We start from the raw sequence: 17,366 nt of genomic DNA, 5'->3' as shown, positions 1-17,366 counted from the left end.
GTATAAAGCTGATGGATTACTAACTTTTGTAGAAGATATCGAATTGTGCTCGTTTCAAATTCAACTGAATCAACCGAAGAAAGACGGCTACGACAATCTTCTTCATATTCAAGGATTTTCCACATATTAATAATTAAATCGAAAATGATGCATTGTCTATTTTTGTACAATTTAATTCGAAAAAATACCGATATTATGCCCACGTTACTAAATATTTGTTTTAATTTATCAGCCTTGTTAAAAGTGCATTGGTCCAATACGCAACCTTACCGGCTCCCTTGTAATGATAGAAGTCAGGTAACTATGGCCGTAGGTTGAAAACACGTCCAGGTGGTGAATCGGTCGCGAAGGGATCCCCGAGTGTCAGTCTGCGGCGAGTTGTTGCGCGCCGCGGACGCGTTGCGAATTTCGCGAACGAAATTGCGCGAGTCTACGTTTATAAAAATGATGGATCTCGAGTGTTCCGAGTTGTTCGACCTGGCGATGAATTCGGGCTCCGGCCCCTATTCGGAGCGACCTCCGGACGCCACGCTGTTGGCCCCCGAAGACAGGGGGATGACCGCCGACCCGAGGGTGCTGCAGAACCTGCTGCTGCTCGAGATGAGCACCGTACCTCAGTGCGACTATTTCGTGCACGTGCAGGACGATCTGCTGCCCTTCATGAGGAAAGTCGTCACCACGTGGATGCTAGAGGTGCTTATACTTCCGGTCGAAACTTTACTTTGACAGCTACCCACTTGCCGACTTTTGTTTTTATTTATTTATTTTTTCATAATGGCAACACTTGCACGATTCAATAAATCAAATGATTTTTTAATTATGTTTGCACCCAGTTTTGTTTGTTGTAACGGAAAATATATTAAAAATAAAAGTAGCACAATTAAATAGTGTCGAGACAGGATGTGACGTCATCGTGTAATGTCGCGACTCGCGAGTTGAATTCCTTCGTCTCGTTTAATTAATACTCAATATTATTTTTCGTTGTAATTATCAAACAATCACACATCACATGGTTACAGAGTTGCTAGATATAAACATGCGCCATATAAACGTCATTTACCATTCATAGTTGTGCATTCGCCACTTTTGGCGCATGCGCAAGGATAAGGTGACCACATTTTGAATATATCAAAAAAGAAAGATAAAAGGAGGACAACATCTTATTTTATCACTGCTTCTTTCGTACTAGGCAATTTGTAATTGCGCGTGATTTTAACATTTTATCATCAATTCGCGCGTCCACTTTGTGCAAATTGACACGAAAAGTTCATTTTTTTAATAGTTGATGATAATGATTAAATAATTAATTCATTACGATTTTATATACCTACACTAGGTATCTGTATCGCTTGAAAAAAACAAAGTGAAACAAATTAGATACACAAACCCTTTTGTTTATATTTTTATAAAAAGGTATGGTGTATCGAATGAGAATAGCCGATTTATGTATATCACAATAGCTAGTCTTGGATTTATTATAGATTACAAAATACACCCTCATATAAAAAAATATTTTCTTTCCATAAAAATCATAGTTTCAAGATGCGATCGATCTTAGATTAAACGCACAATTATTATTGTTGTTAAAATCACATCCGGCGTTCCAATTCCATGTGTTGTTTACGTTGCTCAGGTGTGCGAAGAACAGAACTGCGAAGAGCAAGTGTTCCCCCTGTCGGTGAACTACCTGGACAGGTTCTTGTGCAGCCGCGCTGTCCCGAGGAACCAGCTGCAGCTGTTGGCGTCCGCTGCCCTCCTGGTGGCATCCAAGGTGCGGCAGTGCATACCTCTACCTGTGCTCCTGCTCTGCGCTTACACCGACAACAGCATCACCCCGGACGAGCTAAGGGTGAGTTCAATTACACCTATATCATCACCCCAGTTCATCCGGTCGATTTGTGAAATAAATACATTAAAGTCGATACATTAATATATTCACACGCTGATAGTGCCATATCATATTATATGTCTCTTTCGGAGTCATGTTCCCCACGTCATATTAATTCCTAGAAAATGAGCACATTCTTGTTCTTTCCAGTGTTGTTGTAATTTTTTTGCTGATCTAAATGCAGTTGTATTGAATATACTGTTATGCATAAACGTGTACATATATAATGACCCGTTTATGCCGTCTGGAATTTCAAATGTAGCATAAACAGGAATAATATACATACAGTTTGAAATTACTTTTCCTGCTTATTGAAAATGACAATAGATGAAATCGGACGGACACCGATAAGTCTGGACCAGAGACTGTTATGGACCGAATTGCATCATCTCACAATTGCTTTACACGTGTATATAATTTTACATTGTCATTTTTTACTTGCTCTTTTTGTTCTATTATATATAATTAAATCTGAGGCCCTATTTATTTATAAATTTATCTTAAATTATTTAAAAAAATATATAATACTTTAACAAATACAAGTATTTAACAAAGTCCAAATAATCGTTATTGTGTTAATACATATATAAATACGTATTTAAAGTGTAAATTAGAGTAATTATTTTAATACAATATACATGTATTAAAGAAGTTGAATAATATTTAATGATAGTTTATTTTTAGTGTGACAATATTTTTAAATGTTGGATAATTGATATTAGTAATATAATGTAATGTATTAAATTATTTCATTTTATAATTAACATAATCAAATTAAAAATAATTGCTTTATTTATATTGAAGAATCTGATTATTTGACATTAATCAATGATAAGTTTCCAATAACAGTTGATTTCAATTTTTTTGAAGACAATCGTTTACAAATTTGAAGGTCATCAGCGAAAACAATAAAATGTACATTATCATATATGGTTATGTTATTCATAAAATAATATGAAACTATTTTGCTAACTGAACCACTTGTTTTCCACATCAATATTTTAAAATATTTGTACCGTTACACCGTGTACTGTTCCAGTCCGGCCTTCATCGTTTTCAAAAAAGTAAGGCCCATTGACGCAGCCTGACCACAATGCGCACCAAACAGTCACGTTTTTGGGCATGTAATGGTCTCTCATGAATCACATGAGGATTTTCTTCGCCGCATATGCGGCAATTTTACTTATTAACTCATATGGCGATGTGCTTCATCAGGTTCAGAAAATTTTCTTTGAAAAATTAGCATAAACTTCCTGCCGCTTAAACATCCGATCTGAATTTTATACGGGTGAGGGTGTAAGTCCAGATGCAAAATGCACCTAAAAGTAGCCATAAGAAAAGCCCAAAAGCTGATATTTTCAGGTTTTCGGCCACACTTTCACTCACAGCAGATATATTTTCGGCTGAACTGGCGCCACGGTGATGCACAGATCTTACCCTATCTTGAACGCTACCAGTCTCTTCAAATATTTTTCACTACGTTTCGAATTGTTCGCTCAGTAGAACGATGAAATTAACCATAATCTTTCCGTAAATTTCGATAAACAGTTTGTACAGAATTATTTTTTTAGAACAATTTTGAACGCGTTGAGCGGTGGTTAAGCGAGCCATTTCATAAATGTGTTGTTGCAAACTAACATTTGACACTTTGAACACGCGTGATTATTGACAGCTGTCTGATTTACAGTGCTGCCAACATAAGAAACTGTCCAGATTTTTTTTTCATTAATAAAATTGTTAATAGAACCGTAACTTATTAGAAAAATAAAAAAAAGTACTGTGCGGTCAATTAAACCTCGAGGGTTTATTTCATAAAAACTACAATTTAAAGTAGAATATCCATAAATTTTGCAAAATATGCCTCAGTTTTTAACAATTAATTTTTAATATGAGTTAAAATAATGCTATTGTATGACAGATTTGCGCAATTTTATATTTATTTTTAGGTTTTTTAAAAAAAAAATTGTGGTGTATTTGCATAATTTAATTTATTTTCATTAATTATCATTGCTTCTCAAACTATGTTCCGCGAAATGCTGTAGCAAAAATGGCAATAAATAAATAAAACAATGAAGATATAATATAAACTACATCAATCATTTTTATAGGGCATAACTATTTAAAAAAATAAATTTTGAAAAAATAAATAAAGCAATGTACGAGTAATAATTTGAGAAATTATTTGTACGACAGCAATACGAAAAATATAATTTAAGAAAAATCGAAAAAAAATTTTTTTTTTAATAAATTAAAATATAATGATATACTTTAATATAACTGTAATCTTTAGGGTTATAGCTAAAATAAAATAATAAATGACGCGTATATGCGTTCTCCTACGTTAACGTGCTAATTGGTACGATTTTTACGAAAACGATCTGTGTTATACTAAGGTAATAAGAAAACTATAAAACAAGCAGAGTTTCTTTCTTTACCTGATATTCGATAAAGTCTCTTCCATTTTGTAAAAACTTTAAACATTACTGATATACAATACAAAAGATACTCGAAATCGTCGGTTATCAGCGGTAGCTATCAATTTTTATGTGACACAGCAAGGTAGTGTTTCCTGCCCGCATGTCCGGCGAGGGACCCTCACCTCTTACGTGCGCCTAATTGCCTTCTAGACAATGAGTTTCCGCATCGAGCTTCTCAATTCTACACCTCGTATGTCACCCAAGTACTCATATAAGAAGCATACTTTGAGGATTATTACCACTCTTGGGCGGATTCAAGGTGTGTGAGCAGGCCGACGCGTGTCCCTTCCTTCATGAAAACTGTCTCTTCCTCCAGCCGATTCTTAAAGATCCTAATCGCCTCGTTCTTTAGGAAGCACCAGCCTAATTAGAGCACCTAAAACAACCCCGACGCGACAGGTGCGTCGCTTCTAGCGTTCACACAATTTTCACTCGTTCGCAACCATATCCTGCGAGTTTAATTAAATTAATGACCGAGTCGCACCTTGCGGTCTAGTAATAATTGTCGTAATATTGGATCATATAATATGACTCCATTCAATTCCGGATCCTTTTTTTTGTGATCCGGAAGGCGCGCTATTCATCCCTTTTGTACTCCCAATTCCGGAATGGGCGCATCGTTCTTTTGACGAACCTTGGGAAAGGAGTTGGGTTAGGACCGCATTTCCCACGACTGCTTATCATTTTTTCGCTTAAGGGATAAACGTATCTCCCTCTGATCGCTGCCATATGCCGTACATAGATGCCGCGATAGACGAAAGTCGCCGAAAGGACCCTCGTTTCTCAGGGCAAGCGAGCGTGACCTCAGCGGTCTCGGCAAATGTCGTCCTTTTTATCATATTTTCGATGCAAAAGTATGAATTATTTATGCTATTCGATGGGAATGCCTTATTAAAATGGTTAAAAGGATACGCTCGACCTGTGTCTAATGAACGACCTCAACCTTTTTCTTTTGTGCTACATATTCTTGTACTAAATCGAGCGCAACTCGAAGAAGGGTTCGTTTCATGCGCGCAATTATCAAATTACGTATTTATACTATATTAATGAAACATATTTTTTGCACGCTGCTTTGCAGTCGTAGGATCTTAGGTGAGTATGTTGTTATATTTTTTTAACGTGCGACAGAAGCGTGACGTCTGGAGGGTCGCAAAGGTCTTGCATGTTAATTTAACAAAATTGTCGAAGAACTCGGTTTTGTGGCTACACCGTCCCTCCGGAAATCTTGAGGTCTCGTTCTTGTACCCCTTCAGGTCACAGGAAACGGACGGGGCAATAGGATTGCTCGGCGATAATTATAATATCCGCATCTTTGTTTGGTGACACGCACAAAGGTCGCCCAGTAGGGTCACAGTTCGAAACAGTGGTGTCGCTTTCTGGTGTGAAAGGTTAATTTGGGAGCATGGAGGTGTTAATTTAGGTGTCGTATTATATTATTATGGCATTAATAACAGGTTTACCCAGAAAACGACACTAATTCGTACGCGTACCAAGGAATAAGTTTATATACAGTGTTTTATATATCGTTAATCTTTATTGCAGACTTGGGAGTTGCTGTTGTTGCAGCGGCTGGAATGGCAAATATCTGCCGTGACAGCTTACGATCTGGTCGAGCACGTGTTGGCACGCATCGTCCGCGGTCCTGCACGTACCTTGCTGCGGAGGCACGCGCACACCCTCGCCGCCCTATGCTACACAGGTGAGATAAATATTCGATTTTTACACCCACCCCAATGACCATAGACCACCACTTATGACATCCAGTGCGTAGCGGCACGCAAGCAATAAAATATTGGAGTGTACGGCGATTTTTATGAGAGAAAGTCATCGAATTGTATCATTAAACATACATACAAGTTACTCATAATACATAATTAAATTTAATATATATCTACTACTCAAATATTGTTGTATTTTATAAAAACAGATTATGCAAAAAAATATATAAAAAATAACAGCATTGCAAAATATCTAAACAAAATTGTTGTCCTTTGGGTGTTTCTTATATGAATATCCTCGACCCTAAGGATGTATCATTTTAGCGTTCCACACACATGCAAATTTTTTTTAAAATATATGAGAGCTTTGAAAAGTACCCTACAAGAACGAAGAATTGCCACACAACCGGATTTTGCATTATTGTATATCCTCGCACATTTCATTGCTCTTAAAGGCAATACCGCGTGCCTAATTCGATTTTTATTGCTTCGGCGCATTCCTCCGATGAAGGACTCAAATTGGACATTGGTTAACGATTGTTCTGTATCGCGTGTATAAGCACGCATTAATGCGTCCCTCCCGTTGACTTCGCAGTTCGAACCCCTCTCAAATCAGCCCAAAAATATTTTATTACATCGCTATTTCGTACACCTACCACCTGACTTACTTTTTTTTTTAAAGTCGAACCCATCGCGTTTACGTTGCTTATGTTATAATTATAAAGTAGATAACTCGAAAGCGAAATTTCGGGATCAACCGGTCTTATCAGTGTCGCTCCGTCCGATTCAAGTTCCATCGCATCTGTCGGGACCTCCTCGTCGGAATGTTTTTTGGGGTGCCAGAGTCACCCCGGCGTACACCTATATATACACCTGCCCGCCCCTCGTTCGCCCAACAACACCAACCAGCTTTCGGGCGGTGACCATATGACAAAATATCCTCGGCCACCACCACAGCCTATTTTAAATTACAATGTCAATATTCAGCCGGCCTCGTTACATTACGCTGTGGATGTCATTGTTCATAAGCATTGCGTAGCATTGTGCGTTATTGCTCCCCATTCGTAGGAATTAAAGGTGGTACTCTAATCGGAGGCAGGGCAGGCGGCACGGGTCATTCCACCCTATCAATGTTTTAACATTATCCTCTAGCGCTAACGATAGTGCACACAGCTATTTCATACGAAATCTGCTTCATTATCATTATCAACGTGAGTGCCACTCAACTCTTTCATTGAAAAACTTTTTTTTTAATTATTAAAAAATATATAATTACATTTTTATATAAATATTACTATATATATCCTCATAAATTACACGAATTTATTGTACTTTTAGATGTGTAATATAAACTATCAGCTGAATCAGATCAGAAAAATCTGTGATTTATTTATTTAGCTAATATAGCTTATTGTTTATACACTAAACAAATATAATCAATACATACGTGCATATAAAATATAACATAAACATAATCAGATCATAAAAAAGCCTAGGTGTTTCATTATTCCATTGTAAAAACCCAATATTATTACACAAATTCACACCTTCGTACAATATTCCCCTGGCTCGTTTTCTTATACATATCTATCATTAAATTATGAAATGTTCCTCTTTATTTCTTATTTAATACTTCTTAAAATCCTCTGGTTACATATTATTTTCTAACTAATATATAAGTACTAAAACATTCATCTTCAATATTTATTGGATATCCAACCATTTCAATCATACTTCTACAACTAGTAAATCTATTTTTATTTAAAACTACTCTCATTGCCCTACTTTTTAATTTTTGCAACATCGTCATATCTTATTTATTAAGCATATATAATATCGTTGCACAAAAGTTAAAGTGGGGCAATATAATATAATGCTATTGTAGAATTTTTTGTATTTATACTTATATGATATTACATATTTCTCATCCTACATAATATACCTATGTAATTACAATGTTCTTTAAAATTGGAATTTTAATTATATAATTCCGATCGATCATCACAGATACATATATCTGCCAGATCCGATTAAATAAAAAAAAAACACTAGGGTTCATATACTATCTGGGGTTCGAACCCAGATATTAGTTATCGACAACTATTATAATATTGAATAGTAAACGTTAAAATAATCGCAAAGCTATGAAGAATCAAGAATAATAAAAAACTTAGTGATAGCCTCTCGGCTACGTTTTGGAGAGCCTAGGCAGAAATAATATATAAATCAGCCTAACATAATTCGTTAATCTAATCACCATTACAACTATGCTGAAACGTTGAATGTTCAACTACACTACATACCTGATCCGGTCAATGAGAGTCACCCCTTCATTGCTCAAAAGATGTCTCGAGTGGTCTGACGGCCATCTTTATATTGGCTCATCAGCTGTGCTGCTTTAGATCAAGGTTTTCTATCGCGGTTTTTTTAATGCTTTCGTTTGAATCACTCAGAGAGATATTTATACGTAATATTATTTATCGAATTCAAGAGTCAACCGAATATGTTAACTTATTATTGTTGCGTTCTACAAACATGTGCAGATTTCCATTTTTTCATCATACTTTTAAATGTCCAAACGTAACCGTTAAATTGCCGTTTTCATTATTTTATTCGTGTCTGGGGCGACAAAACCAAATCAACGATTCACAACGACCTCCTCGCAGATGTTTGACCCACTTGAATCGTTTCTTCGATCGAAATTTATCGCCAATCGTGGAGGGGTCTCGACTGAAGAATACTCCAATTATTCCCAATCGATCGGGTACAACGAGAAATTCGTCCGTTGCGTTCGTCTTCCGCCTATTGTCAAAGTTGCGAGATGCAGCAGCTGCCGCTGCCCTCGCCGAGATTGCCGCTGCACTCCGCGAAAATCGACAAGAGGGTGAATTACAATCGACTTATCCCAAAGATTAATGGGCGAGACTAGCGAGAGAGAACGGTGATCGTTACCGGTTCGCCCGAGCCATTGTCTACCCGAGAAAATTCGTACCTTCTGCGCCGGCATCTGGAGGAGGCCGATTGTGCGCGACCCCATTATTCCGATGTCGCAGTAGGCATGTATGTAAAAAAAACACACCCTTGCGATTAGCCCTGGCGGATCGCGCCGCGGAGGGCTGAATACAATGCCTTAAAAACGCACAATGCGTCTCCGGATCCGTGAAGAAAAGGAGACTTTCCTCGGGGGTTGCGCACCTGGCTTCCCCTCCTTCTACCCTCGGTGTCAAATGTTTCGCAACGAAAATCTTCGATTCGGCAGACAATTCATCCCCTAAATAAATGTCTTCTTCTTGAACGTCAGCAGTGCAAACTTTCGACAACACCCGGGCCGGATATGTGCGTGTCAGGATTTCCTATTCGATTTCAGGACATTTGCTTTAGTCCGTTAACCCATTCTGCCCTGCGTGCTTTTATAATTTAATTCTGTAACGAGTAACAGGTCGTATTTGACGCCATATGTTGTACATACATATATATGTACGTAGTACTACTATGACCAACCGCTTTTCCCTTTATCGCATCAACATCTTTGTTTATATTATGCTACATGAACACATTTAAAACTGTTGCGCGAACGTTAACAAAGTTCTGGAAATATCAACCGATTTTCCGTTGAAGTCAAATCCATATGTCTAATCAGGGGGGTCGTCTTGAAGCAGATTTTCTATGAAGGGTTTGTAAAATACATGTTTCAGAACACTCAGAGCGAAAACCTACAACTGCTATATAGAAACTAGTTTATAATATTATTGATTTGACAATATTTTAAGCTAACGGTATTAAACACTTTTCCAGCGACAGCCAATTTGACAACTGACAGCTGATTTGTGCTCAGTTTGGTTTGTCATTTCACCATGAATTACGCCAGAACAACGCTTGCAAATATAATAAAAAATCTCATTTCTCGATCGTATTGTAACGTGCGATGAAAAAAACATTGAGCACTAAAATTACAAAAAATAAACGGCGGTGTAGTGGTATGTTTTCCATTTTTTTTAACATTTGTTAAAATTCCTTTGAGTTTAATTACATAGTCACTGACACTACACTTTTAAATGTGTTCTGATGCAAATCGAGCAATGATTATAAATATTTATTGGAATTAATTTCAACGTAAAATATCTACTATTTTTGGAAATTCTCTAACAATTTATGTTTTAAGCACATATGATTACAATATATAACAAAATAAAAATGAATGATAAATTGAAGTATATTAATTTACTTAAAATAAAATGACACTTTGTAGATTATTGTAATTAAATAATAATACATTTAATGATTTATTCATTTTTTTTTTTTATATAATTGATAATCTTAATCTCTAATACATATTTTTGCACACATAAAATTGCGAAATAATTCTGCTTCGATTCGTTTCAAAGATAAATTAGTATATTTTTTTATTTTATTTTGTACAAAATATACAATATTGAAAAAAGCGTTATTTATAAATTATCATGTACTGATTTTAGTAAAATATTCGGTAAAAAAACTCGTTACAAGCACAGTGACGTATATTACGTCGATCTGTCACCACATTCGGAGTCTAGTGTGATTTGCCGAAGGAGACACAATTCAACCTATCTTGAAAACAGCTTTTATCTCCTCCTTGTTTTAGTGGCACGTGTGGTCGCCACACAAATAGCTAAGACTGAAACATATTCATAATCACAGAATTTTTTCGTATTGCGAAAAAATTAAAAATAATACCTGATTTTTAATTTCCTGTCATTCTGCCAATTGTTTGGACTTTGAAAACCATCTAGTTATATTATATTACATTAACCCTAATGTCGAGCTTCGTATATTAATACTTAGCTTCGATATGCCAAGACTTATCAGTTACTCTATGTAAAGCTCGTTGATTATTCGAAATATTGCATCCAGAATCTGACTTTCATGGCTGTGCTGTTTCTAAAAAAAATACAAGTATTAAATATTAAGAGATGGTAATTTATTATGTATATAAAAGCTATCATACGCAAACATTGTATGCATGTATGTCGCATCTATTATATAAACTAGTTTTCTATGAAAATTTGACGAATCCAGACCCGTTCGTTCCCTTTTCTTTGTATAGCCACTGCTCCTAACAAGGATTTCAAAAGGGACGCTTCTGTACACCACCAGAGCTAATTTTATGTCTTGTTAAAATTCTACACCACCCCGTTATGGTGCGCCGTTATGCTTTATAACATAATGCTCGTTTTACAACAGTAAATCATTTAAATTATTGTCACCGCGCCGAATGCATAATTAATCCTGTGAAAAAACTAGTAGCTGAAGGAAGAACTTTTTCAAATGTCGCGTGCATAATGTTGTGTGTATGTTGTCGTATAATATATGTTTACTAAATGAACGTTCTTGAAGTTCAACGTCCTTCTAGCGGCTCACCCCTATTCTTTAAAACAGTTAACTGAAAACCGACATGGTGTCCGTTGAAGACGTCAAGGAAAAGTCGCCCCCGTGTCTACGGTCAATTGACCTAACTGTCGCGGTTCGTTATTTAATTGCTTATGTACTTGTTCCTAGATAAAAAAATAATGATTATTGTATTCCGTGTAAACGTAAAGTAATAATCAATGTTTTTTATTATTATTTTAACATTATCCAGTGAAAACTGTGCCAATGATTTTCCCTATATCTATATTTCTAAGAAATAGAGAAATAGCAGTGATATCAGAATATATTTTATTGAAACAGTGATTCCATGAATGTCTTCTGTTCCCGTTATTGTACTGAACATCTGTTGTTATTTATTCGAGGAACCAGTAAATCGGAATCTTCTAGATATACCTAATGCAGTTTTTTATGTCTGAATCCATATGACCTAATAATATAGTTGATTCATTGCTCATGAATTCATTACCTATTGAGATTTGTGTTGTATGCTCTAGTAAAATACGTAATATCATAAACATATTATACGAAAGTTTTTTTATGTACAATTGCAAACAGATGTTATCTCTTTTTTAACTTGATTTCCATACACGCAAACTACATATTTTTATTATATAATTACTAGCTTTTGTACTCTCAGTTGTATCGTATCCTTCAACTCTTGACCATATGAATTTCGAGTTAAACTCTCAAGTAACTTTTGTCACATTCAATGACTTCTTTCAACTTGTATATTTATTGTCTTCGTGAAGGCAAAGCAAATATTTCTTTTAAGAAAACACATTTTCGCTTTTGAATTTACCAGACAAAATCTTTAACTCATTTGCCTTTACATGCAACTCGTTCCATTGCATAGTTTTGGTCGATCCAAATTCTTCAGAAAAATAATATATAATAATACCAACAAGTGCTGTGGTAATCCACTTGAGTTTATGTGTGTTTAAGCGTGCCATTGAGTGCTACACTATTGATTTTTTGATGACTTTTACTAACTTGTAATAACAAAATTTGTAGCGGATGGACTTTAGGTATTGCATCTTTATTTTTGTAATTTAAATCTTGGTACATATCTTCATCTGGCTTAAAAACTTGCAGCAGAGCGTTCTGTCATGAAAGTTGCACATATTTCTAAATCAACTATTTTTCTTCTCGCAACGTGATTTCTTTAACTTTACTGTCAAAGACAAGACGCCATACTGCGTAACAAATTTAATTTCAGTGATATCTAAATCGCAGGCGTAGTCAATTAATAGTATATTATTTTTTAAAATGCTCGATATTTATGCATTCCATTAATTTGAGTCACTTCGCAACTCGGCATGTGATCGTATTTCAATCATTTTGATTACGAATGAAATGCCTTTTCTTCAATCAGGGCTGTTCAAATATTTATTTAAAATGAGCATATTTGTTTATGTGTTTTGCATGTTTATGTTTAACACATCGTAGTAACGTAAAAACGACTCGTTTCGGCATGTATTGTGTTCCACTCAGATACGTCTCCTTGGTCCGCTTCCTTCGGAAGTCGGCGAGCCCCGTCCGATCTGCGGCAGGTGCAACGCGACAGCTGCGGCCCGGGGCACCCGCCCCGCGAGTCCCATTATCGCTCCGTCTTGCTCCGATCGCTCCTATCACCTTTCGATGTTCTTAACCTTCGCCTTCCATTTCCATTTTTTACATACAAATTACACTTGCACGCGCCTCTTGAATATTAACGCCGCGCATCGAAATTAAAAAAACATAACTTACTGGCCCTCAACTCTTATAGTATTATCTTTAAAATTACATAAAAGACAATCAAATTAAATTTATAAACATATAATTTTATTGCTTAATGCCTCAAAAATAGCTATCAAAGCTCAAAAACGTGCACAAAAGTTGGTCTTATTTTGAGAAGCGCTGCGCTCTCGATCATCACCTGTCCTGCACAGCATCTGGACCGAGGATCGTCATAATTTTACCTGTGTTTCTTTCTTTATGGCTTCCGACCGGCTCTGCCAATGGTTGCGATATATGAACAAGTTTGTTCAGGTGTTGGAAAAGGTCCAAAATAATGCAATGCTCTGGTGTACCTACTATAAAAAATTGTTTACGCCTAGAATGTGCGCTATTCAACTAAATAAATAAATCATTTCTATACTTGAAAGGTAAACAGTACTAAGCAAAAGCGATCTCTAGTATTCACAATTATTTTATAAAGCTGTCTTAAAGATTGAGAAACACTGGTTGATACAGTATATGCATAAAAAAAAGTAAGTTTTATATAATATACAGAAACGTTATCAGCCCCCCCCCCCCTTTCTTGAATTTGCCCAGAAAATGCATGTTTTACCTTACTTAATGAAATACCATGAATCTTAACGAAATCGAAATATTAAAAAAACTAAAACTGTTATGCAAAATCCCTCCCCCCCCCTCACACACTGAAAAAAACTTAAATTACGTCCTTTGTTCATAAATGTTCCCTTGATCATATGTCATTTCAGTGAAATCATATCGGAATACATTTTCACTAGTAGATATATATTTTTATCGGTGAAAATATAATTTATCTGACAAATGCTAGTAAAATTATACGATTTCAACTTTAACATACTATTTATTATAATTATTGTATACTTGGTGTAATGTATTAATGATTACATTACTTATGATATTTTCATATTATTATTTCAGAAACTGAATTCATGAGAATGCGACCATCTTTAACCGCAGTAGCCTGCGTAATTAGTGCAGCCCAAGGAATGTCTAGGATGCTCGGAGGCGCAGCAGCCGCCGCTGAACTTGGAGCCGCCGCAGCCGCAATAACTTCCCTCTGCCCCGTTAATCTACGCAGAGCAGTCGGACACGTGGAGCTACTCGTGGCGAGAGAATCGGCCGCGGCCGTCACTCCTCAACCCCCCATGGCAAAACCCATGTCTCCCATCACCACCGCCGAAGCGCCTTCGCCTCACACACCGACGCACGTCCACGACGTGCACTTTTGACCAAAAGCGTGTACCTAAAAAAAAGCTATTATCGTTAACTCAATATTATATTAGTAAAATTATAAAATGATCTCTTTATAATAGAAAAAAAAGTAAATGAAGCTTTGCTTCCGTTCCATGTTAGTCTTAGTGTTACGTTTATTTGAAAATATTATTTGTTAAGTAGTTCAAATTTTGTAATTAATCGTTGCATATTGTAGCTCTATTTATAAAAGAAGACAGCGTTCAATTAACCAAATGTACGCCAGTTAAGGCTGATTTGCACAATGCCAATCGTGGTTGCCAGTTGCACTGGAAAAGCCAATGCGCCACTGGCACGTCAGCAGAACAAATATTTTTGTTTTACTGGCACGCCAGCTCCCTCTTTAACCACACTACCGTACTGGCGCAAGGTGAGTGGCGCTTTTTCTTTCATTTGCTGGCACTGTGCAAACGGTAAGGCGCCAGTGGACTGGAATGCCAGTCATACCAGTGACCTGCCAGTCAACTTCCAACTGGCAGCGTGTAAATCAGCCCTTATAGTTTTAAACATGTTCACTCTGCCAACGTAAGAAATTACCATTTTTTTATACTACAGCTTCTCAATTTTTTCTATTGTCTATCGCTATTATTTAAGTTCCATTATGTGCATTTATAAGATCACGTCTAACTCCTTAATTATATGTTATTGCGTTCCATTAGATGTAGATAATTTAATATTAAAATTGTTATTATATTTAATTTATTCTACATGTATAGACATTAACATAAAAAATATTAATAAGCTGATAATTAGTAATACTTGTATAGTGTTCAGAAGTTGATCTCATATTTTTTAATATGTATTAACGCTCATAATGAAGATCTCTATTGTATAATATATTTGAAATAAGATTGATAGTAAATTTTTTTAGTGAAATTCCAATGTAAAATATACAAATATGTACAAAGGCAAAACAAAAATGAAGGCTTGTTTTTCTACGGTAATCTAATTATTATAAAATGAGACATTAACTACTTCAATATGAAAACGATTACCACACTTGTTGAGTTATTTTTATAAGACAAAACATAACAGTATTAGTTAATTTTATAGAAATGAACAAATATTTATTTATAGTGAATCCGACAATTGCATTTAAAAATATACATCTTATGAGTTTGCCTCCATAATTAAACACATGAAATGATTTATATATATATATATATATATATATATATATATATATATATATATATATATATATATATATATATATATATATATATATATATATATATATATATATATATATATATATATATTTTCCATATTGATGCCCGAACTAATTTATTTGTATATTTAAGTCTTAATAGTTTAATGATAAACATTAAGTGTGTACTTTTTTATGTCACATTTTTGCGACAAATTCTCTAGTCTATAATAGTTTTTCTAATAATAAAATTATACTGATACGATGTATAAAACGCTGTATAATTCGCAAAAAGATGCTTGGGCATAGCCATATTTTTAAATACTTGGTAACCAAATTTAGTATATATTTAGCGAATGTTGTGACACTATCCATAAGCGCGTATTGCTGAGGAAACAGGATTTTTGTAATAAAAATCATATACTTTGTAGTTAATTATGTGAGTTTGTTTAAAAAAATAAAAATGCCACTGTATTATATTAAATAAAAAATATGAAAAATATATATGCATTTTAATTGAAAAAATATACTGGTTAATCTATGACTACCATTTATGTAAATACAGTAAATTGATCAGTCACAAGCATGTGTCGGGTGCTCCATGTCTTATAATTCCCTTTCACCAATGAAATAAAATAAAATAATAATATTTTAGTAAGGGTATGAAAGGCATAAGAGTGCGTGCTCAGTAATACATTCTTAGGACAACCAGATTTTACGTAAGTACAAACATAAATGTATCAAAAGTATTCGGATATAATACCTCATAGACACAATGGTGTAGTTCTAAACAAATAATTACCGGAACGGTACTCTCCCTTAGGTTGATTAATAAAATTTCAGTTAATGTGAACCCAGAAATGATTACCCTGATTATTTTGATTGTTATATAGTAGTTGTCGATGACTATTAAATTAAACCCAAAGAAATTTTAACCTTATAAAAAATCCTACCAGAACGCGTTTCAATCCTAGAAAATGTACCGAAACAACATTGAGGCACGTTCCAACCCCACTACACCACTGATTATAGATCTTTACTGTAATTTTGCAATAGCAAAATTTCAATAAATCTCATAAGCATGCAAAATGTAGTTATTTTATTTACCTTAAATTTAGTTTATGCCATGGACGACATCTGTTAAACAACCATGAAATTATTATATGTATGTTTAGCATCATTATTACACATGTGTAGTTAAAACGGAGAATATTTAAAGAGGACGTTTTAATCTTTGAGATGCGAGTTAATTTAAACGCATTTGTAAATTTGTTAAAATATACTTGGGAGTCAGTTAATTTTACGTAGTTTTCCATAATTATTTCTGCTGTTATTTATTTATTAATATTGCATTTATAGTAAATTATAGAAAAAGTCTGTGATTCTCAACGTTTTATTGTTTTAATTTAATACACAACATACACAAACACTTTTCTATTATTATATTTCGTTAATTTATTATATATTATTCGACTTTTGTAGACTTTCTTCACTTATAAGTATATTTATAACTATCTGGAGTACACAGTAAACGATAGACCATCATACATGTACGACGATACTCTTCAAAGCGTTAACTTAATATGCAATAATGATTACTGTAACCAGAATAAATAGAACATGATAAAAAGTAGCACGAAAGAATAGAACTGTGAAAAAGGAGGACAGTGAAGAAAAATAGCCTTGATTTATATATTTTTTGCAGACGGGTGGCAATTACA

General features: G+C 34.8%; 1 protein-coding gene across 1 annotated transcript; it reads left to right on the top strand.

Moving 5' to 3' along the window:
- The first annotated feature begins 371 nt into the window (after positions 1-371).
- LOC148236812 (G1/S-specific cyclin-D2-like) lies at positions 372-14,532 on the top strand. The gene is made up of 4 exons (XM_088182416.1): positions 372-693; positions 1,634-1,849; positions 5,908-6,064; positions 14,163-14,532. Exons 1-4 carry the CDS (start codon positions 445-447, stop codon positions 14,471-14,473), a joined length of 933 nt encoding a protein of 310 aa, XP_088038542.1. The 5' UTR covers positions 372-444; the 3' UTR covers positions 14,474-14,532.
- The last annotated feature ends 2,834 nt before the right edge of the window (positions 14,533-17,366 follow it).

Source organism: Plectrocnemia conspersa, unplaced genomic scaffold (genome assembly GCF_051122295.1).
Source record: "Plectrocnemia conspersa isolate PC_06_02 unplaced genomic scaffold, ASM5112229v1 ptg000003l, whole genome shotgun sequence".
Taxonomy (NCBI): Eukaryota; Metazoa; Arthropoda; class Insecta; order Trichoptera; family Polycentropodidae; genus Plectrocnemia; species Plectrocnemia conspersa.
Note: the sequence above shows the minus strand (reverse complement) of the source record. Positions and strands in the feature narration are given on the sequence as shown.